This window comes from Aristolochia californica, unplaced genomic scaffold (assembly GCF_029961685.1).
Source record: "Aristolochia californica isolate CCGP_79_NKW_82.1479 unplaced genomic scaffold, dmAriCali1.0.hap1 SCAF_4, whole genome shotgun sequence".
Taxonomy (NCBI): Eukaryota; Viridiplantae; Streptophyta; class Magnoliopsida; order Piperales; family Aristolochiaceae; genus Aristolochia; species Aristolochia californica.
The window spans coordinates 1,065,837-1,088,682 of record NW_027182103.1 but is presented as its reverse complement, the minus strand read 5'-3'; the positions used below and the strand labels follow the sequence as shown (position 1 = coordinate 1,088,682).

The 22,846-nt window shown below is 36.2% G+C and overlaps 1 protein-coding gene across 3 annotated transcripts; it reads left to right on the top strand.

Moving 5' to 3' along the window:
• Positions 1-381: 381 nt before the first annotated feature.
• LOC137962315 (AUGMIN subunit 3-like) lies at positions 382-22,505 on the top strand. 3 transcript variants are annotated; one of them, XM_068809114.1, is made up of 19 exons: positions 382-595; positions 1,720-1,756; positions 1,971-2,074; positions 2,714-2,912; positions 3,766-3,832; positions 3,925-4,028; positions 4,524-4,608; positions 6,760-6,817; positions 7,574-7,705; positions 10,006-10,075; positions 13,743-13,800; positions 13,886-13,941; positions 17,527-17,679; positions 18,021-18,132; positions 18,222-18,363; positions 20,004-20,079; positions 21,280-21,375; positions 21,614-21,776; positions 21,974-22,505. In XM_068809114.1, the coding sequence occupies exons 1-18, from the start codon at positions 420-422 to the stop codon at positions 21,740-21,742; spliced, it is 1,854 nt and encodes a 617-aa protein (XP_068665215.1). In that variant the 5' UTR covers positions 382-419; the 3' UTR covers positions 21,743-21,776; positions 21,974-22,505. The 3 variants fall into 3 exon arrangements, with proteins under 3 accessions (XP_068665215.1, XP_068665214.1, XP_068665216.1); XM_068809113.1 differs by having other exon boundaries at positions 21,933-22,504; XM_068809115.1 differs by lacking the exons at positions 20,004-20,079; positions 21,614-21,776; positions 21,974-22,505 and having other exon boundaries at positions 21,280-21,350.
• Positions 22,506-22,846: the final 341 nt, after the last annotated feature.

Genomic DNA, 22,846 nt, shown 5'->3' with positions numbered 1-22,846 from the left:
TTACTTTTATGACATATTAAAAATAATAGAAGAATAAATTTATTGATTTTTAATATAAAATATTGGGAAAAAAGCATTAAATTGTTTTATTATTATTATTTATTATTATTAGCATAAACACAAATATTATACTTATTTTTCTAATTTTTTCCATATCAGAAATTTAGTCAAAAGAAAAATAAAATTTCTATCATTTTATTTTCCTAGCACAAACAATGGTCTAATCTCTATTCACTTATTCAGTTATTTTTAGTTATTTCCAGTTAATTTAGTTAATTAATAAAAATTCAAATTTCCACTTTGAACTGTGGGCCCACGTATTTTCCCTTTTGAAAGTAGGGATGGCCTGCGGTCTGCCTTGATGTCACGGTGCGCCGGCATTGCTCCTTCCATTTTCGTCGTGGAAGAGAGTTCTGGCAATGAGCGCAACGAGACTATGCACTCTCCTCGGCGAATTGGGGTTGGAGGGGCACGAGTCGCTGAGTCCCGACAGCTTCGAGTGGCCCTTCCAGATCGAAGAAACGAGGCCAATGCTCGCTTGGATCTGCTCCAACCTTCGCCCTGCTAATGTTCTCACCCCGGCTGAGGTCGCCCAGTGAGTACATGGTTACATTTTACCTTTTTCAGATATCGATAGCCATTTCTATTTTTGACTTGTACTAGTTAAATATTGGTGGTTTTGGGCTCTCTTGTTTTACTTCTCAATTAATTCCATAAAAATCGTGGTTGAAGTATTTGGAAATAATGACATGATTTATAGTTCGGTACAGGGTTTGAGTTTTCGTTTGTCCACGGGGTATTGTTGCAAATATCTTTGTGCTGTTCACTCATAACCTCATTGGTGTTTCTAGAATGTATTTATCTCCTTCGTAGCAAGTGTAATTGATCGTAGTGGGTAATTCCAACTGCTGGAATTTAAATCCTCCTCCTCGATTATTTAGTCACGTTGCTGCATGTTAACAGAGTTATTTGCAATGTATGTTCTGGTGGGTGCCACTGAGTATGATGTCAGTCTCACAGCTTGCAAAATTTGCTCAAATTTATCTTATTTTGGGTATTTAGTTTGGTTGACAACCATGCATGTTGACACCATGATGTAGCTCTCGTGACTGGTCTCTTGTATCCGATTATTATACATATATGGGATGTGACTACAACGTAAACACATATGTTTTCCAGACAACTGCTGGAACTGAAAAACTTCATGGAGTGGGATTTTATTCCACCCCCCCCACCCGACCACACACACACACACACACACCCTCCCAAAACACACACACACACACACACACACACACACACACACATACAAAGATGGTGAGATTTATTTTGAGACAAGAGAAGAGAACGAAAGGCCAACAATTAGCAAAAGATGAAAATAATGTGAGAGAGTGTGGTGAGTAATGACGTGAAGAAGGTTAATCCACCAATGGAGCTTGCATATGGTTAGAGCTGAATGAATGTGAAGGGTTCATATAGCTCAGCTTTTAATATTTGGGATAAAGGCCTGATATAACAGTGAAGTTATCTGATTTTTTATGGATGTGCTGGTTGCTTGATCTATTGTCTTACTGTGCCTAAATTTGTTTTCCTTTTTTCTGTCAAATCTTTCTCCTTCATTAGTTTAAAAATTAGCTGCTCTTTGCTTTCACTTTCACTCTGTTGCTATCTATAATGCAAGATTTTTTTTTATTTAATTATTAAAAATTACTGTGATAGGTATGAGCAGTTTCTACACGAAGGAAATCTGTTGGAGGTATGGCATTTCCCTTCATTTGGTGCATTTCAGCCTAGATAGTCTTTTCATTTTTAGTGGAGGGTAGTGCTGAATTTGTTAATTTCTCTAGCTAGTTAGTGAACTTCTGGTCAAATTCGTAGTTCCTGAAACATTGTTCGAGGACCACTTCCTTTCAAAAAAAGAAAAAAAAATCATCCTGTTGCATCTGTATGACACGGCGTAACATCTTCAGGGTGAGGACTTGGACTTTGCTTATGGTAGTATCTCAGCCTTTTCTAGTAGGAGGAATAATCAAGATGCTGTTTTCGGAGTTGAAGAAGGATTAAAAGATATCAGGTAGCAATCTTTGCTTTAAATTTCTTGTCATTGCTGCACGGACACATGCTTTTTGCAGTTGGATCAGTGACAATGAGGTGTAATTTTATTGCTCTTACATCTTCTCAGGGCCTGAGGGTTCTATTTTGTGTATTCCTGTCCGGGTTGATTTTAATCATTTGTAAGATTGCTTTTAGTAGACAAAGTTGATGCAAAGTTTCGACTTCTTTTTATCCATCTTCATGAGAAAATATCCTCTGTTGATGGTGGATTTCTGCTTGCAGTATCCATCCTGCATTGTTTGCATTTATTGGTGACACTTGTACTGTTTGAAGCTTTCTTTGTCCCCAACTTTTGATTCTCTACGAGGCTATTGGTTGTTCTAGTGGAGCACTTGGTTGTTATTGGTTGAAAGAAAGCAGAAATTTTAAGAAACTATTTTTTGCTTGTTAAAAATAATGTAACATGCCTCATATTTGCTCTTTGGAAGAGTCCTCTTGGTTTTAGCGTGAAATGTATTATGTCCTTCAAGTGTGTAGTTATAATTGTAAGCAATCTAATAGATCTAAACTCGCTAGATTTTTTTCACTCCTTCAAATTGATGACTTTTTAAACAAAATACTTTTTGCAAACTGTTGTGATGAATGTATCTGATTTTAGGGAGGCAACTCTGGCGTATAAAGCAGAAGCTGCAGAATTAGAAAAACAACTTGGCCGGCTTCAGTCTCAAATTGATTTGATCACTTCTCAAGCTTCATTATTGGCACAAGGACGAAGGGCACGGACAACAACAACATCCACTGTTAGTGGACAACTGTCATATTTATTAGATGATAAACTATCTGAGAAAAACTTGGAGGTAGACTCATCTTCTAATGATTCTCTGTCACAATCATAGGAACTTAAACTAATTTTTGTAGTGAGAAAGGTATTTGACATTGATATATGTGGTCACTAGTGCATAAAAGAAAAGGTGAGTCCCAGATTTGTGTTCCTCTGCCATTAATTTTGCTTAGATTCAGCATTTCTGGTTTGTTTCATGCAAAATTGGAAATTCCAAACTCTCTGCAAATCATAAGTAACTTAAGGAAACTTATTGTCATTCAAATGTTTGATATATAAAAGGAGTATTTTATTTTCAATGAGTCAACACACTATATTTAGACATTATAGGAGCATTCTGTTAGACAGAAAAAAAGTTAGAAAGCAGTTAGTCATTAACTTAACAATTCTAATTTATGCATTTTGAATTATCCTTCAAGATATCTGAAATTCTGCTTATGACTATTGATTGCTCTTCAAATATTGCAGTAATATCAGTGTGCTTCTTCCATGGTTTTTTGGTATTAGTTTTTTCCTCAATGAAAAGTCGAGGTTTTTGTATCTGCAGTGTGTTCCCCTTGTGAATCACTTATCTTTGCTTTATTTTCTGTTTTTAACATTGTATTATATCATTTTTTACTTCTTGCTCTTCTTTGAGCCTTATTAATGAATTCTTCTTGTCATTGCTTTCAAGTAAAGAAAAAGTTCGGGTTTTTGGTTTTGACCACTACTTCCATTTTTGTTTGTTTCTATTTGCTCTTTATAAATGTTTTTATGCATCTTTCTTCTTCCTACTTCGACTGAAGCTTGTTTTTGAGTTTTTTGAAGAACTTAAATCTTTATATTTTAAAAGCAGTCTCTTTCAAATTTCTGACATTTGATTTCTTTAGATGAATGCAGTCCTTGACAAAATTGCTTCTACTGCTCAGGAGTTGGCTCATTACCTTTCAGGAGATGGTACATATTTTATGGCTACTATTTGAACAATTGTAGACCTAGATCCACTGAAGCTGTAATCTTATTTCTTCCTTTATGATCTTGGTTTTCAGAGGACAGGATCTACTTGGCCTACTCCAATTTTCATTCATACTTGCTTGGAGATTCTGCATGTTTAAAGGAGCTAAACCGGTGGTTTGTCAAGCAGTTTGATACGGTATTTTGCTTAAAACTGCATGTTTTTTGTTTTTGTGTTCTTTTTAATACTTTCTATTGTTTTTAAGAACATTTGTTTCTCGCAAACATATTACAGTGAGGTTTTTATTACCAGTTTAAGAGGGACCTCCTAGACTACTTTTTTTTTTTTTTTTTTGAAAAGGTGTGTAGAGACTATTGAAAAGAAGAGAGAAGTACAAATCAAACCTAGGAGATAGGGCCTGGGACCTCCTAGACTTGCCAATGGTTTCTTGATGCTCAATTGAATCATGAACATTTCCAAAGGCTTTATTCATTTGTTTGTTTTTTTTAATTTTGACATAGTTTTGTATATTTGTTGTCAATTGAATTATTATCGTATTTTTGGTTTCACTTTATGTAGTTATATTTTTATGAAATTTTTGCATGGTATTCTTTTACCTTCATCTTAATTCCCTTAGTTATTGTCACCATCATTTTATTTTTCAATCATTATTATATGTGTTTCCAATTGTAGGGACCTTTTCGACTTGTTGCCGAGGAGGGAAAATCTAAGTGTTCGTGGGTGAGTCTGGAAGATATCACAAATTGTATGGAACGAGGTACTTTATGCCGTTGTTTTCTTTTTATATTTTTTTTGTTAGTTGTTTGTGCTTCTGGTGTTGTTGCAGTTTCTTTCACAGCTTATTTAAATTCCATCTTATGTCTGTTCATGTGTCCAGATTCAACATTGGTGATTGTATATTTCTGAAGGCTGTCGTATGGATTGGTTTATATGCTGGAAACAAAAAAATTATAAAAATAAAAAGAAAAAAATGTTTTTTCTTCTTTTTGTCTGAAAAAGCCCATCTCTTCTTGATGGATAGACTGATAGTTGATGCTGATGTGACGACCTTTTCTTAAATCTTATGACCTTTTCTTTTCTCTGTTGGTCGTGACGAAAAGTTTCACTTTTATTAGATTCAATCTTCATTATAAAAAATTCATGATTTTCCTAAATTGGGAATTTTTTTTTTTGTTTAAAGAGAGCAAGAGGATTGAAGAAACTGAGCGGACAGAAGGAGGCAAACATCAAGCTGTCATTGCACAAAATAAATCACTTCGCAATGCATGAGAAACCACTACATGCCGAAAGACTTGTACAACACTTGGATTTCTTCTAGCACATTCACAAACTTTCAGTGTGTTAAGCTGGGTCCAAGGCCCATCCCAAAATGACTAGCCAACTTAGGAAACTTCTTTCCTAACTAATAAACTCAAGATCTTTGTACTCATTAATCCATGTGGGACTATTCCTTAACACTCCCCCTCACGTGTAGGCCCTCTTTTGTGGCTCTACAAGTGGATAGTTTTAGGTGTAGGCCCTTTTTTGTGGATCTACAAGCGGATAATTTAGGTGTAGGCCCTCTTTTTTTGGCTCTACAAGTGGATAGTTTAGGTGTAGGCCCTCTTTTTGTTGCTCTACAAGTGGATACTTTAGGTGTAGGCCATTTTTTGTGGTTCTACAAGTTGATAATTGTAGGTGTAGGCCCTCTTTTGTGGCTCTACAAGTAGATAGTTTAGGTGTAGGCCCTCTTTTGTGGCTCTACAAGTGGATACTTTAGGTGTAGGCCCACATATGAGTACCCTCTCTGATACCATGTTAAGTTGGGTCCAAGGCCCATCCCAAAATGACTAGCCAACTTAGGAAACCTCTTTCCTAACTAATAAACTCAAGATCTTTGTACTCATTAATCCATGTGGGACTATTCCTTAACACAGTGGAAGGAAGATTCCTTGTGAACAAATCCGTTACATTAGCCGAGCCTACTTCCCCAATGTAGCTGTATTTCAGGGGCACTTGTGTTCTTTCTAGGAAGGCCAAACCTCAATTACATATAAGTTGGCAATACCAAGAGGCAAAAGAAGAACAGATCTTCCCCCATCCTTTTCCCGCCCCCACCCACCGACCCACTCACGCACACAGACTTCTCCACTTGAGTTGTCCTATTAATGCCCATCTGTGAATTTTCTCAAATTGTATTGCTGGCTGCCAGTGTAGTCAGGAAAGAAGCAATCTGTTGTATGAAAAAACTACAGAATCTCCTTGATCATGATGGTGCCCAAAAAACGGTTGCAATTAATTACAGGGCCTTGATTTACCCTGCGCCTGGATTTTCCTCAAGAAATCTTGGAACTCTACTTTTATTGTAGGGCAAGAAAATTGCAGTAGCATGGAAGCTTTTTTTGCCTGACACATGACATTTTATTTACTAGTTTCCCAAGTTCAGATGGCTTCCATGTGGTTTCTTGGTTCTGTATGGGAGCCAGCTTCTGGTCATGCAGCTTATGTGAAACATTATGTCAGATTCTCTCTAAAAAGCTGAGAAAAGCTAGGTATAAAATAGCATCCGTTTTGAATCAACATTCAGAAACTTTTGACAATTCTATACCTTAATTCAAAATAGTCCCATAATTGTCTTACACAATTATCTCAAAATGGCTGAGAGCTTTTTGACAATCTAGTTGGACTATTTCCCCATTATAGGTGAGTCACGATGCGGGAAGATCCCTTCATGTGCCAGTTGAGTGCTGCATGTTCTCAAACGTGGCAATGAATCGATTTGGATCACCGAAAACTTATTTTAGTGATCAGTTTTACGTGTACTTCTCCTGACAGAGGAATTTGAGAGAATTGCACTGTCATTGTGTTTATGAGCTGCAATTCATTTTTCTCTTCCACGACAGCTTTTTGATATTTATATCTGATGCAGGAGATTCAGAAAATTCTCAGCATCATCGTGTCACAAAACTACAAAGGCTTCGCTCTATGTAAGTATTCTAAGTCATTTGTGGGCTTCAGTCGATTCCATTTCTCCTCTTCTTATTTGTTCCTGACTGTTTTTGTTGACTGATCTGTTTTTTATACTAATAAGTTACTTCTGTTATCGAGGAAAATAAAGCACTACAACAAGATAATAAGAAGGATATTTATGTTTTCGAGCTGATTGGTCGTATTAGCCTCATTATCCGTGAACTTAATACTGATTAGTTATGTTGCTGATAGGTGTAAAAGAGGAAAATTGAGAAGAAAGAGAGAGAAACAGAGAGAGAAAAGAGAGGATGAAAGAAGAATGGAGAGAGGCAGAATTTCGGCACTCCTTAGAGGTCTAAGATCGACCTCTCCTCTTTATATAGTCACTTAAGTGAAAAAAAAGATGAAAAGTACATTAGTGCCCTTCTGTGCCCAAACTCTGTAGTTTCCTAAGTACATTTCAGAATAAAGTGAAAATAGAACTACGTAACTCCTATGCACAGATGAGCTTACTGTTAACCTGGTGGAGAAATATGAGGTGTAAAATACAAAATACTCTTCTTTATATTTCTCAACAAAAGGCATTCTAAATAGCAACCTGTTGGGAGTATTCTGAGGGAAGTCTGGTAGCTAAGGGTGTGTAAACGAAAATATTTTAGTTTTCAGGCATATTACTTCTGAAAGCCTCTGGTTGTTGTTCTCTTTCAGTTTATCGTTTAATTTCTAGGTACTGTCTTTTCCTTGAAATTTATCCTCTCTATGAATTGCAACAGATTTGGTATAAGTGAGAAAAAATGGGTGGAAGCCCAAGTTGAGAATGCCAAGGAACAAGCAATTCTAATGACAGTCAGATCTCAAGTGGCATCTGATGAAGCTCATATTCATCTGGATCTTCATTCTCTTCGGTATATCTTTAAGATTTGGTTTATATAATTTTTTTTCATTTCCTTCTTCAATTATTGAATGACAATTGAAGGTTGTTGAGCCATGTGTTTTCCTTGAAGGAAGTTAAATTAAAAAGTTCTTTTGGAATGTCATCTTAAACACTTCTCCTGTTATCTTATAAGGTTTATTGTTTCTTGGCTTTGATGTTTGGTAATTTCTTAGCATGGATTTACAAGTTAGAAAATGAAATTTGAAAACTGCTAATTTGTGATTAGGTGAAATAAGGTTTTGGATGAGGCGAAAACTTGAAAATATTTGTTTGCAATTTTTGGAGGTTTTAGTTGTTGGATATAATAAGTGAGTTTACTGTTTAATAGTTTCACTTTGGTGGTTTGTATAATTTTGTAAAGGGTATCAGACAATTACATAAGAGTCATTTATAACAATGTGGAGGTATGAACGATTTATATAAATGTTCAAACATAAAATAATAAGAAAGAGAAATAATGCTATTAAAAAAAGGAGAAATGGGAATTGATGGCTGATGATTCTTTTCATACTGAGCTTAGAATATGAAGGGCATGCACCTTAATTTTGTAGGTTATAGAATAAATAGATGATGGCTTAGAATAGGTATGCTGACATTTTGAAGGTAGAATTTGTTAAATTCTTGGAAAAGATAAATACTTCATTGACTTGATGTAGTTTGAGTACAATCAACTTCTATTTACTATAGAGGAAATAAGTATAATCCTATTACAATTAAACTACCTTTGTCCTAAAGTCTAACACTTTTTTTTTTTAAGAAAGATGTATAAACTATTATAAAAAGGAAGAAAGAATACCCAAAGTCTAACACTTAAAGATAAGTCCTATCATAATTAAACAACTGAACATAAATAGAAGACTGAAACAACTAAAACACCCTTTTAACTGAAATACTTTTGTGAGACATCCTCTATGAGACTCCTATAAGATTTTGCAATATTAGTTATTGCTTTGTGAGATTTCTTTCTGTGAGAGTTATGTAAGACTTTCCCTTACCTGCTCTTCAACAAAATTTTACAAGACTTTTTTTTTTTTTTTGAAAAAGATGTATTAATAAAACACGAGAAAATTACAAAATTTGGGAGAGCAAGTCCCTTACAACCAGCGATTGTAGGGTTGCTCCCTGCCTGGCAAGCACATCTGTTGCCGAATTAGCGGATCTCGGAATGTGAGTCCAAATACAAGAAACAATTGAGGTAATTTCTAAAATTTCCCGAAAGGTATCCCAATGCCGGCACGGGGGAGGGGAAACACTCTCACACCATCCAATAACCACTTTGGAGTCCCCTTCAATATGAAGAGGACCGCTGCATGTATCTCTGAAGACGCGGAGACCGGAGAGGAGGCCATGTAGCTCTGCAGACGTAGAGTCGGATATGCCCAAAATGCCCGCATAAGAGAAAAGCTGATTGCCAGAATGGTCTGAAATAACTCCTCCGAAACCAGAAATCCCAGGATTACCAAGAGACGAGCCATCAAAGTTTAACTTAAGGTAACCGGGTTCAGGAGGAGTCCATTCTTGCAAAACCGGGATCTTTGTCCCAGAATGCATCATAGCCAAATTTCTCCAGTTTTCACGGATAGGGTTCCCAAAAAAGAAGAGAAGACTTTCTTAGCCAAATTTTACAAGACTTATGTTGGTGGATAAAAATAAAAGGTTAACTAGTCTCTAGATGTACATGTGCTCCACAATTGAGGCTAGTTATCTGAGATTTAAGAGTTGTTATGTGTGGTTGAATAGTTTCACATTAGTTTTTGGTTAAAAAGATCCTATATTAATTAGTTGGGAAGAGGTCTTTTAACTTTGATAAGTCTTTTTTGAGAGGAGCAGCCCAACTGAAGCCCATCTTGTGTTTTGTGAGGCCTTTGTATTTGTTCTCTATATTTTGTGTCATATATTTTCCATGTCTTCATCCAGGTTATTGATTTAGATCTGACTTGAGGGCGAATCTTAGTGAATTTAAAAATCCCACCAGTCTATACTTGTACATATGCTCCACAACTCAAGCTAGTGGTTTGAGAGAGAGAGCTGTTGTGTGTGGGAGGATAGTCAGATATGGTTTTAGACTTGAAAAGATGTTATGTTTATTAGTTGGGAAGGGACTTCCTAACTTGTTTGACATATATTGTAAAGCAAATTGTATCTTCTTGTGATGCAAATGATATAGTATGTCTTCTGCTTTTTTAAGAATATTATAACTTGTTGTAAGATTTTGGTAAATTTGTGATGAACTTCTTTGTGTTCTAAATGAAGATTTGCATATCTTTACAGGAGACAACATTCTGAACTGGCAGCTGAACTTTCTAATTTGTACCAAAAAGAAGAGAAGCTGTTGTCTGAGGTGTGTAGGCTTACTTTGTGACAATTGCTTTCAGTAGTTCACAGTGTCACTATTTCTTTCATACATGTTTGACAATAGTGAAAGGACAAGGGAAAATTATGAGATAATGTTTTCTATTATTTAAGCTTCATTCTATTTGAGAAATCATTGTTTTATTTTTCAAATATCTAATTTGTGTTTGGTTTGTATATTTGTTGAATCCTTTCTAATGTGCCTGGTGGTGCTTAACTTGGGGTAAGGAGTTAGGCTTGACCAACCTAGTATGAGATGAGGTTAATGTAAGGTCCCACAAGGATAAACCTAGAGGGGGTGAGGGGGTGAGGGGGTGAGTAGGTTTATCAAGTTTTCAAGCTCAATTTAAAAATTTATGTTTTAATCAAAGCAATGACATAAAAAAAAATTTTAATAGAAAAATCAATTATTCACTACTACACCTTAATTTTTTCAGTGGTTCACAATTAATATTTCAGTTTGCTACTCACTTCCGGGGGAGCCCTTGTCCTGGAATCAAACTATCCTCTAAAAACCAGCGGAATGACATCTATAGCTAAGAACACTGCAAGGGTATACAACTCTATCCTAACACTTGGGACTTATGACTGATAGCTACTAGGTACAGGCACCTAGATTCAATTAAGAGATTTTCAGTAACCGACAATCAACTTATGCAAGTCTGATTGGTTTACGATGCAAAGGATATTGGCTTAGCTAGTTTGAGCACAATAGAGTCTCTTGATATGCAGATGTTACTATCAGAATCAAAAGCAAGATTATACCCAATCCTAAGATGAATTATTGGCAATTCAGCAGCTCGAATGTTAATCTTAATATTTAAAAACTCCGCTCAAGCGGGCTATATGGGAAGTTTTTCAAATCAGACAACTAATGTGAAATCAGGGCCAATGATGATGTAAAAATTCTTGACCAAACTTCCACCAATAAAAAATAAGTAGTCTAAACTTATATTAAAATCAATGCCCAAAAATACTTAGCTGTGAGTGAAAAGCTTTGTAAATGGCATTCTTGAACTCTTAATGGCACCGGGACTTGCAAGTCACTATTGGAGCACTTGAGAGCTTTGAAATTAATGTAGGCAAGAATATCTCAAGATTTCGGATGAGTTTGATATATATATATATATATATATACGTAACATGATTCTCAACGTTCTAAAAACTAGTCATTGTGAATGAATAAGATTGTTATTGGTATTTTACAAAATTAGGTGAAAACAATGTCAAAAAATTATGAAAAATAATCAGTAGATTCTTTTTTTGTTGCTGAACATGTTGGTAGGTCACTCACAAAAATTGAAGATCTACAACATCCGACTCTGGGTTTGACATTTTGAATTTTGCAGCATGGCTTTGAATTCTGTACCCTGGGTTTGACTCTATTTTCTTCTAGTGGTATGGTTCTGTGCTAGAATCCTCCCTTAGGTTTGACTCCTGTTACTTCTGCTTCCTACAGGGGTCAAATTCTTTGTTTGTGCCAAAACTTTTTGTTAGTTGGGTTCTCATCCTTTTTGGCTGTTTTTCACCTAGACATGATCAAATCCTCTCATGGACTTGACTCCTACAGTGTGCTTCTTCAGTGCAGGAGTTGAATCCACTTTTAACTCCAAAAGGTTTTGTAACTAGGGTTCAACTCCTTTTTCTTTTTCACTTGCCTTAAGCTTTCGACTCCTGTCCCTTGAGGTCGAATCCAGTTCTTGGATTCGAGTCCTACTCTTTAAGGGTTTGAATCCTTTGAAGGGTTCAACACCACTTTTACTTCTAAAGCTTACTGTAGGTGGGGTTTGACTCGTTTTTATTTTTATTTTTTATGCTGATAGGTTAATCCTTTTTAAAAAATTTCTAGAAGCTCTTTCTTTTCTGCAAAATTCTCATTCTATGGTTAATGTAAAATGACTGAGTATGTTATCATCAAAATTCAGGTGCTTAGAGGTGTTGTGAGCTTCATTTTCTACAGTTAATGGCCTAATTTTTTGTCTATACCAAGCTTTTGCCATACTTTTTAGATACCTGTCATTTGGTGTTCGTCTCAACTCTATGTCTGTATTGAAGTCTTAGAAGGATGTAGTTGTGGAAATAGCTACCTGGTGCCAGTTTGAGAGCTGTAAAAAGGATGGAAACACTATCAGATCTGTAGTGAGAGGCTTTATACAATGATCCTCAATAAATATTCACATGGAAGCATAGCTCTCCGTTATGTACTTGTTGGGGCTCCAAATGGGGTTTAGATGTATGGTCAGGCTAGTCTAGTGTGTGATAAGTTTAACAATGTACATTTACTTGTTCTTTGTAACCTTTCAATCTCTTGTTGTTAGGGATTTGCTCTCACTTTCTTTGTAATTCTTTTTGTTAATATATACATCCTTTAAAAAAAAAAAAGTACATTTGCATGTTCTACCTAACGTCTTAATCTTTTTCATCTTTGAAATTCTTAGCAGCACCATTTCAAAAAAAAAAAAAAAAAAAGAAGGAATTGTTAGCAACATCTCTCTCTCTCTCTCTCTCTCTCTCTCTCTCTCTCTCTCTCTCTCTCTTTCTTTCTCTCTCTCTCTCTCTCTCTCTCTCTCTCTCTCTCTTCTTTCTCTCTCTCTCTCTCTCTCTCTCTTGCCCTCTCTGTTTCCGAGTTCTTAATTTTGTGGATAGATGTAGCTTTTCTTTCTCTGTTATGTTCTTGTGCAAGGTTGACTACTAGTGCAGTTGGAATTATGAAGTACTGAACTTATTCTTCTCTTTTTCACCGATTTTTGTTTGGCATTGTTTGGTAAAGGTAAACAACACATATGAGGTGTAGGTTGTATTTTCTGGAATTTCTTGTCTTGCAGTTGCAAGTCATTTACCATTAAATATCCAATATCCATTTACATATATTTATGCGAAACGGTAGCCACTGACCACATGCATGTTATTTTATTAAGCTCTGCTACTTAAGAGGGTTCCTCATTATGTTTGCACGATTTTGGCTATACTAATTATTGAAGTTGGGTCCATAACCATTTCAACATGACTTGTGAAAGTTAGGTGACTTCTTCTCAAGTAATAAGCACAAAATCTATCTAATCCTGATTCCAAGTGGGACTATTCTTGATGCCTTTTTGCATATAATAAACACAATCTTTCTAATCGTGGATTCATGTGGGACTATTATTTAGACAAGTAAATGTATAATCTCCCTCTTCTGTAATTTCTCTTGTTTATATAAATACATCTTTATAAAAAAAAAGACAAGTAAATGTATAATAAGGACTATTATTTAGACTAGTAAATACATAATAAGTAGCATCAATCAAGTTGGATAATATGAGTCACGTATAATGATAAGTACCAGTGCTTTTTTTACTAAAACTTGAGTTTTGCTCCACATCAATCCTTAGAAATATTCTTCAGTGATAAATGACTTATATCACCTTAGATCAACGGGGGTTCTTCCTGAAAAGCATCAGCTGAGGTGGTCTAAAGAGCATGATTTAAGAGTTGTTGATGTCATCTGAAAGTAGTGTTAGAATGGTTGTGCATGTGTCTCTTTCAAATTTAAAGAGTTGGACTTCTTATGTGTTTCTTCTATGTTTACTGTCATGCTTTCTTCTATGGATGTTACACTCAATTGTTGTTTGGTTTGATGCATTATCACCTTCTGATTTCTTTCATTTCTGCAGACCATTCCAATTTTGTGTTTGGACCTGGCTCAACTCCAAGACACGTTTATTTTGCAAGGTATATGAATTGCTCGTTATCCTTATTACTTGGAAGTAACTTAAGTGTAAACCTTGACCCTGGTGTGTTTTTTTAAGTTGATTAGGTGATTATGATTTGAAGGTTATGCGCCAGGAATACTATATTGCTCAACAGAAAATGGTATGTGTCATTTCATGGTTTCTGGACATAATACTTATAAAAAATTAGTAAAGAACAACAAGTTGTGATGTCCTTTGTAATTCTTGTTTCTGTTTTAACTGATTCCTATCCTTTGGGATGAAGGTAATGCTGCATGGGCCAAGCAATTTGAATATACCATTATTGTCTCAATATTTACTGGTAATATCACATGTTACATATAGTGCTACATGGCAGGTTAAGCAAGTAAGCAAATCATGTGATGATTGATTTCCACTTCACTCTACTCATTATTCATTAAGGATCATCATGCTTTCCCACTTTTCTTCAGGCTATTAATGCTTCAACTTTCTTAGGATGTCTATGAACTCTAGTTTTTGTTTAGCCTTCTTTTGTTGTCATGGATATTAGGACAGTATCATGGGAAAGAGGCATATCACTAAACAATAGGGAGGAAACCCATCATGAAAAAGGTCTTGGTGGGTCACTGGCTAGTTTCTAGCAAAGCATTTGCTATAAAATTTTCTGTTCTGGGCATGTCATGTGGGCGGCTATAGACTTCTTGACACAAGAACAATGTTGATGAGGTCTTGGAAAGACTAGTAAGCATATTTATACTAAAAAAGAAAAAAGCTTAAAGCCTAGTTGGAGATTATTGGGCTGAATGAGGGATCTAAAACCTTCAAAGGGTTTTTCGGAGGATCAGGTGACTTTATTAAGGTTTTGGTGGAAAAGTTTGGAAGTTTCATAAATCTATCTATGGTTTGAAATAGGGTCTTTGGGCCTGGTTTGATAGGTTTAGCAAGGTTGTCACGGTGTTTGGGTTTGTCAGGAGCCAATGCGATCATTCCTTATGTTTTACATTGGTCATCTGGGAATGTAATCCTTATGGTGTATGTAGATGACAATGTGCTATCTGGTAGTGATTTTCAAGGGATTGAAGAGGTGAAAGTCTATCTAAGCAGACATTTCCAAACTAAGGATCTTGGGTCTGTAAAATATTTTCTGGGGATTAAAGTTGCTAAGAGCAAGTAAGAGATAGTTCTTTTCCAAAGGAAATATGTTATTGATACGCTATGTGAGTGTGAGCTTTTAGGAGCTAAACTAGTGGATACTCTTAAGGAGGTTGGTCATAACTTATGAGAGGAGAACAATCCACTACTGAAAGACAAGACCATGTATAGAAGACTATTTGGACAATTGATATAAGTGACTTCACAAAACTAGATATTTTTTCCCCTGTTAGTGTGGTGAGTCAGTTTATGAAGTTTGCATGCAAAATTCACCTTGAAGCAACTTAGAGAATCTATAATATTTGAAGGGAGCTTCAGGAAAAGAATTATTTTATGCTCTTGGTGATAATTTAAGGATTTAAGGGTATTATGATGCAAATTATACTGGATTGAAACTTGACAGGAAATTTGCTACAGGATCCTGTGCATTTGTTGGAGGAATCTGGTTAGTTGGAAGAGTAATAAACAAAATGTAGTAGCACGTTATGAACATCAATGAATCAGGTTAACTTGCTAAGTAACGTTGTAATCAAGCTTTTAATGGGAGCTCGGTTATTGTAGTGATCCTCTGTATATTGAAGGAGACTCAAATGTGGTAATTGGTTGATGCGAGTATGTGGCACTATTGGGACTCTTTTAGGGAGATTCTTGAAATTGCTTCTCAATTTTCTTGTATTTAGTCTCACATTCCGAGATCTGCTAATTCGGTAGCAGATGTGCTTGCTAGGACGGGAGCAAACTTTCAATCTCTTGTTGTTAGGGATTTGCTCCTATCCCCTTTGTAATTTTCTCTGTCAATATATAAATCTTTTTCAAAATAAAAATAAAAATGGCAGCTATGTTATTTCTTGATTCTTTCACTTTGTACCTAGTTTTGCATTACAATGTGTCTTTGTGGACGACAAAGAGCTGCTAAGAATGGAAGTGTCCTCATACTAGTAATCCAGCCTCCTAGGTGACATTGAGCTATTCTTTTTCTGACCAATAACTATCCTAAATTCCATTCTGGTATAAATGGCCTCTGAAGCACTGCTAATGAAATGAGGACAATTTTTTGCATGAGCAGTGACATTATTTCACTTAGTCGTGCTGTCAAGAAAAGAATAGTTTAGCATTCCCTCATCGATTTAGAATATTCTTCCACCTTATGACAGCATGACCTTTTCCTTGTTTTCCTTTCTTTTTTTTTTGTTGTGATAGGACATTTGTTCAAATGAACTAACGCTTCTGTGCATCAGTTCCAAAAGTGGGAAACTGGGAAAATGGGGCAAGTTGGTAGTTGATAGATCTAAATTTTGCTTTCTGGTTGCTTTTCTACACTAACGAGATCATGCATTGGAGACATGCTACAGTTTTCAAAATCAACTTGTAGTTTCTCATGCAGTAAATGGTTACTGTAAAAACCGTTTGAAGGTCATATAAACATGTATAGATGCTCTTTTTTTGTCTGTTTTGGGATTGAAATTGAAACTCGTTCCTCTTTTGACTTGTGTACTTCATGCTTTTTCTCTCTGTGAAGTTGGTCCCAAAATGACTAGTCATCCTAGGATAGGCCTTGGACCCAACTTCACACTCAATATTCCACCCAGTTTCTTTTTGCCTCTTTCCGTTTTTGGAGCTTTCCGTGTGCCTCAGGTCATACTTCCTGGTGATCTTTGTGATTGTTGTACCATGTTAAAGGCCCATTATTTATTTTTGAAACTGGTGAGTTTTATTGAGTAAAGAATCACAAAAAACAATTAAGGAAACATTCTGGTTACAACAAGAGATTGCAGGGAAGCTCCATACTTAGCGAGAGAGTCAGCCATAGAATTGGCTGATCTCGGTACATGAATCCAAATACAATAAAGAAGGGAGGAAATGTTCCGTATGTCACGGAAGGTGCTCTAATGCCAATTATTATCTCACCAATGAGGCTGCTTTGGAGCATTCTATTGGTTCTCATAATATTCTTATTGTATCTTTCCCTACCTTTCCCACTCATCCCTATCAACTTTGTCATCTCAGTTGCATTTTTTTTTACCTTTATTATTTATCAAGTACCACTCCATGAACTGTTTACTGGTTTTGCTCCTCTTCTATAAAATAATTCAAGTTGAAGCAGTTAAAATTTGTCAAAAAGTACACCCCCTCTCTTGAATGATTTGACTGGGTACTTGACTCTTGAAGTCACTGTTTCTTAGAAGAGGCTCCTCAAGAAAGCTTCGATATTGTAGATTTTGAGAAGTGATAGGAGGGAAGGACAAGAATAAGAGAAGGAGAAGAATTCTCAACAGAGGATGAAAAAAATATAGGTGGAAAAACATCAGGTGCCTGCACATTGTTTATGTCCTAGATTTTGTTCACTCTACGAAGGCAAATGTTTTATCAAAAAGTGTCTTGTTCAATCTAGCCTTTACTCAATGTTTGACCTTCCCTTTCTGCCAAAATATTCATGACTTAACTTGACCATACATGTGGTATTGCTATTAGTACATTAACAACAATTTTTTTCATTGTAGTTCAGAGTATATTTCTTTTGGTATGATAAATAATATTATAGTGACTAGCTTTTGAAGCATTTTGCAACTTACTGGAGCCTCTTTTGGTGCAGTTCATAAATCATCTTGTAAATCAGCTTGTCAGGCACCGGTTCTTGAAAATAGCTTGCCAGTTGGAAAGAAAGACAATACTTGGAGTATATTCATTGCTTAAAGTTGTCGAGTTGGAGCTGCAAACCTATCTATCAGCAGCCAATGGCCGTGTGGTATTTTGCCAATTACCTTTGTAGTTTCATTTGAACTGTTTGATGCTGAAAGAATCTGGATTGATTTTCTGGATGGCATTCTTTGTACTTGTGGTTTGTTAGTTGTTAGAAAATTTAAAACGAGTTAACAGAGGCCAGGAAAAAGTTTCAAGATTTTGGAAATTTTTTGCATTTCCTTTTATTGTTTGAAGTAAGTTACCTTTTTCGATATATATGTGCTGATTAAAGACATGTTCTCCTCATAGAGCTGAATCTTTTGTGATTGATGTAAATAAGCCCAATAATCAATGCTTTTGCAATGTAATCTTTATCTTTTTGGTGTTGATCCTGACTTGTCACAGAGCCGATGTCTTTCACTTATTCAAGCTGCATCAGACATTCATGAGCAAGGAGCTGTGGATGATCGGGACATTTTCCTTCATAGCGTTAGGGACCTGCTGGGTATTCATACAAGTAAAGTTTTGATACCTTTTTCTAACTGTTAAAGGCTATCCATAATTAATTTAATTTTTAGCTCAGACACTACTTGCTTTTTGCTTTAGATGCTCAAGGAGGATTACCAACATATGTCTCAGCACCTGGCATTGTCCAGCAGATATCTAGCCTCCATTCTGATTTGCTTTCCCTCCAATTTGACCTTGAAAATTCCATTCCAGAGGACCGATACAGATATATTAACAAGCTGTGAGTGCTCTTTTTATGTACAGTAAAGAATTTGTGTAGGTTTTAATTTCACTTTTTTTTCCTCAAAATACTTAACTTCATTCTGTACATATGCAAAACCTCTTGCAACTTGCGTGGCATTGGAATTTTTATCAAGAAATTTGTGATTTATCTAAAAGTGCAGTCATTAAGTGGTTCCATGTAAATTGTATTGCCAATCATCTTTTTTTTTTTTTTGTTGAAAAAGATGTATATATTAACAGAGAAAATTACAAAGAGGATAGGAGCAAATCCCTAACAATAAGAGATTGAAAGTTTGCTTCAGTCCTGACAAGCACATCTACAGCCGAATTAGCAGATCTCAAAATGTGAGACCAAATACAAGAAAATTAAGAAACAATTTAAAGAATCTCCCTAAAAGAGTCCCAATGGTGCCACGGGGGAGAGGAAGCATACTCGCACCAACCAATTATCACCTTTGAGTCTCCTTCAATATGCAGAGGCCACTACAATTGTCTCTGAAAACATGAAACCTATTAAGAAGGCCTTGGAGCTCAGCCGACGTTGAGTCAACAATGCCTAACGGGTCAGCATAAGAGAAACGCTGGTTTCCAGAGGGGTCTGAGATAACTCTCCCAAAGCCTACAATCTCGAGATTGCCAAGAGAAGAACCGTCAAAATTCAACTTTATGAAACCGTGCTCTGGGGGGTGGGGAGGAGGGGTCCATTCTCTCATAACTGGGGCCTTGGATGCAAACCTCATTTTTGCCATTGTACTCTAGTTGTCACGGATAGAGGAACTCACATAAGAGGAGAAAGACCTCTTGGTAAGAAGCCACACTGAGATTTGACCCAAGACACGCTCGGCTACTCTCCGCGGGATCACACTTAGCTTTAAATCGCTTGCGGTTGCTCTCATTCCAAAGCCCCCATGGGATGAAGCTAGTGCAAGTAGAGACCATAAGCTTTCCAATCCCAGGAAAAGGGGTACCAACGAGCGACTTACTGAAAAATATCAGATCTGCCGACATACAAAATTGAAGCCCCGTCTTACTAAGGATTGAAGTCCACACTTTCCATGAGTAGGAACATTGAATCAGGGTGTGATTGGCTGTTTCAACCTCTGAGTTGCAGAAGGGGCAGAGAGGATCAATAGCAGGGTATTGCCAATCATCTAACTAAGGAAAGGGTTGATCTACAATCTTTCATTGTCTTGTCAACCTTCCTCTTACCTTGTAATTTGCTTGCTGGCCTTTGGCCTTTATCGAAATGACCATTCTACCCAAAAGGTTGACTGTGAGTTGGTAGGGTTTGGGTCATTTATTGCTAAGTGGTGATCTACAGGAATGACCCCTATAATAGGTGAGATCTTTAAGTGGTAACCACATGGACACATGATTTGATCACTTTGAGCCTAAGGCTTTTTTATCAAGTTTGTTCAAAAGAGATCTCAATCAGTTGCTGTTGATGAAAGCCTCAACTGTCTCCACTTGACGTGGGTATCAATAGAAAGTGGTGCTGACCATTGCAATTCTTTGTTAGTATTCTATGGTTCTTTTGGTCTTAAGATCTAGTAATTATTTCTGTCTGGAAATAATTATGATTTAATTCCCAAGAAGTTGAGAAGCTTTTGACATTTTTCTTTTTCTAATGTATATTAGGTGCACTCTTATCCAAAATTTGCAACAGCTTCTATTTGCATCATCAACCACTGCACAACCAATATTGACACCATGGGTATGCATTCTTCAGTTTTTGCCCATTTCTTGCTTTTGTGTATGTTCATCTAATTTCATCACTTTTATCTTACTTATTTTGTGAGGATGTGGTTTTTGTTTATTCCCCTTTTTCCGGCAATCTTACTTATTTGACACCTTTTAGATGTTCATACCTTTGGAAGTTTAACCGAGATGAGAGTAAAGTCTGCTCAGATTAGTTTTTTTTTTTCCTCTCTACACTTGCTTCAACTAGAGGAGGCAGTCTCCACCATCTGATATTCCTTTTCGATCATATACACTGTTTTTCTGTCTAATCTGCCTTTAGTGCTAAAAAAATGTCTCCCCTAATCTCTATCCTGTGCACAGACTAGATACAAAAGGGGAAAGCTGGGTACTCCCTATGCCTCTCCATTCTGTTTTTTCTGTAGGGGAGACTCTCTCTCCTTTACCCTGAGAATGGGAGAGGGGGTAGGGCTGCCTCCTCCTCCTCCTCAGAATAAATTTTATTTTTTATTCAAAATAATTTGCACATGGGTAAAAGAGTCATTTTATGAATTTAGCATCTCCTTTGAAGTATGCTAATGGAAAGGCAGAATTTGTTGACTAGATTTTTGTTGCAAAACATTATTTGGGGAAGAAAGTTGATACCTGAGCTGCTGTATTTGGAAAGAAAACTACTGTTTTCAAGTGCTGTCAATGTATAGATCCATATCTTGTTTATTGCCTCTGATTTGCAATTTGGAAAATGAGTTACATGCATAATGTAAAGCCTTAGGCAAAAGTAGGAACCAGTGATTCAGGACATACTTAATGAGACTGTGGAGATATACAAGAGATAATTGATCAAGTTATATGCTTGTTAGATATTTTCTAGTGGAGGATTCTCTATGTCATAAAATAATGGGAAGAAGCAAAGGGAACATAACTTAACTGATTCACATGGTAGACATCTTTCAGCCCAGTTGCAGGAATGCCCAGATCTGCAATGGTTTATCTAACACTGATGAGAGGTGCTATCAGAAGCTGTTGCAGCAGCTGCTTCTATTTTATAAGCTGCTGTAGCTTTCCTTTTTGGCTTTTGGCCTTGTTTTAGAACCTTCCCTATCTCTCCTTCTCTGTTGGCCATGTTGTTGTCATATAATCTCCTATCTCCCGTTCTACACAATCTTGCTGATTTTGATTGTAATGATCTCGACCATTTACTGTGTATGTTTACCAGCCATTAATGAAAGAGCTTGTGGAAATGGAAAAAGTCAATGCACAGCTATCTGCTGCTATTGAAGAAGTGACTCGCATGCATCGTGAAAAGGCTGAGGTATTGCTTGGTTTTTTGTTCTTTATGCTTTTTCAACCAATCGCTTGTCTATATAGACTGTACATCTGAAAGCCTGTTAGATGACATATATAGACTGTACAGCTGAAAGCCTGTAATGAAGATGAATATTAAGTTTTAGATATTGTAAGCTGTTTCATTTAGCTGTTTTGTTTATGGTTAATGAAGTTCTCTGTGCTTGGTGATTTAAATACTAGTCTTGGTTTAAATCATGATGCAGATAGTAAAACATCATCCTCATGAGGTAGGCCGAGAGAGGCAGGTGTTTGTTGATTTCTTCTGCAACCCGGATCGTCTTAGAAATCAAGTCAGAGAACTTACTGCTCGAGTCAAGGCTTTGCAATTGTAGAAGCATTCACATTTCTCCTATTCTGGCTAGTACTGTGAGTTGCTACTTTCATGACATAAAATCAGATATAATGTTTGTATTTGTCATCTATATTTACTAGGGCCTATATTCATTCTCTTATCTTTTCAAATTGTATATGAATGATCTTTAGGTTTACCCGTCAGTTTCATGTTTGGTTTGTTCTCTGTAGGTTTAAAAAAATGTTTTACGTCTATTTTCTCGGTGCTACAGTTTGACTGCTTGGCCAACTACTAGGTAGTTCATATTGTACACTAGATAGGCGGCAAAATAGCTGTTAGAGGCAGCTGAGTGGAACTATGTTGGGCAGGAGGAAATCGGTCACGCTCTCAGGCTGTTGCGGAACAAAATCATATCTAATGTTTTCCCACAGTTCAATTTTTTATTTTGTTTATGTATGTTTGATAAGAAAGATTTAGTTTACCATCTAGATCAAAGGTTTGAAGGTTTTTCCACTGAGGAGCCTTTGAGAGTCCACAAAAGGGTTGTGCCCCGTTTCTCTCTGATGGAGAACCTAAGAAGCATGGTAATTCCTAAAGACATTCATTTGTTCCAGATTAAGAGGGCATTTATATGTATTCTACTGTGCAAGAGCAGGAAATCTGTAATTATGAAGTTTCAGTAATCTTTATAGTCGAGCAGTGGCAATGTTGTTGTAATGAAGTAGAAAGTGTATTCTGCTAAGGACTAAAACTTTGATGATGGCATCCTGTTTGAAACCTTTGAAATTGTAATATAATTGTTTAATGCACTGCTTCACTACTTTTTTTTATGAGATCCTGAAATCTTTGGCTTGTTTTTCAAAGGAAGGAGTTTCCTGACCACAGTAAAACAGTTTCTGACAATTAGTGGCCTCTACCACCCTAATCGCTTGTTCAGTTCAATAAACAAAATGGATATTGATAATCAGCTTTTTTGCCCAATTACCCCTTTACCTGGGTTCTATATAATACATATTTAGCCTAAAAGAGTTTTTTTCCAACCTTTCTTATCCTTCTCGATGATAACCCTAATAATGGCACCCCCAAAATATAAAAAGAAAACTAGAAATGGTCGAAATACAAAATAGAAAAGTGAAATTTCCAA

Bases quoted from the DNA above. Each gene is read 5' to 3' on its own strand.
- LOC137962315 (XM_068809114.1), top strand. From the start codon at position 420: ATGAGCGCAACGAGACTATGCACTCTCCTCGGCGAATTGGGGTTGGAG. The intron at 2,913-3,765 runs GTAGACTCATCT...TGATTTCTTTAG, and splicing joins TATCTGAGAAAAACTTGGAG to ATGAATGCAGTCCTTGACAA. The intron at 13,801-13,885 runs GTATATGAATTG...TAAGTTGATTAG, and splicing joins AGACACGTTTATTTTGCAAG to GTGATTATGATTTGAAGGTT.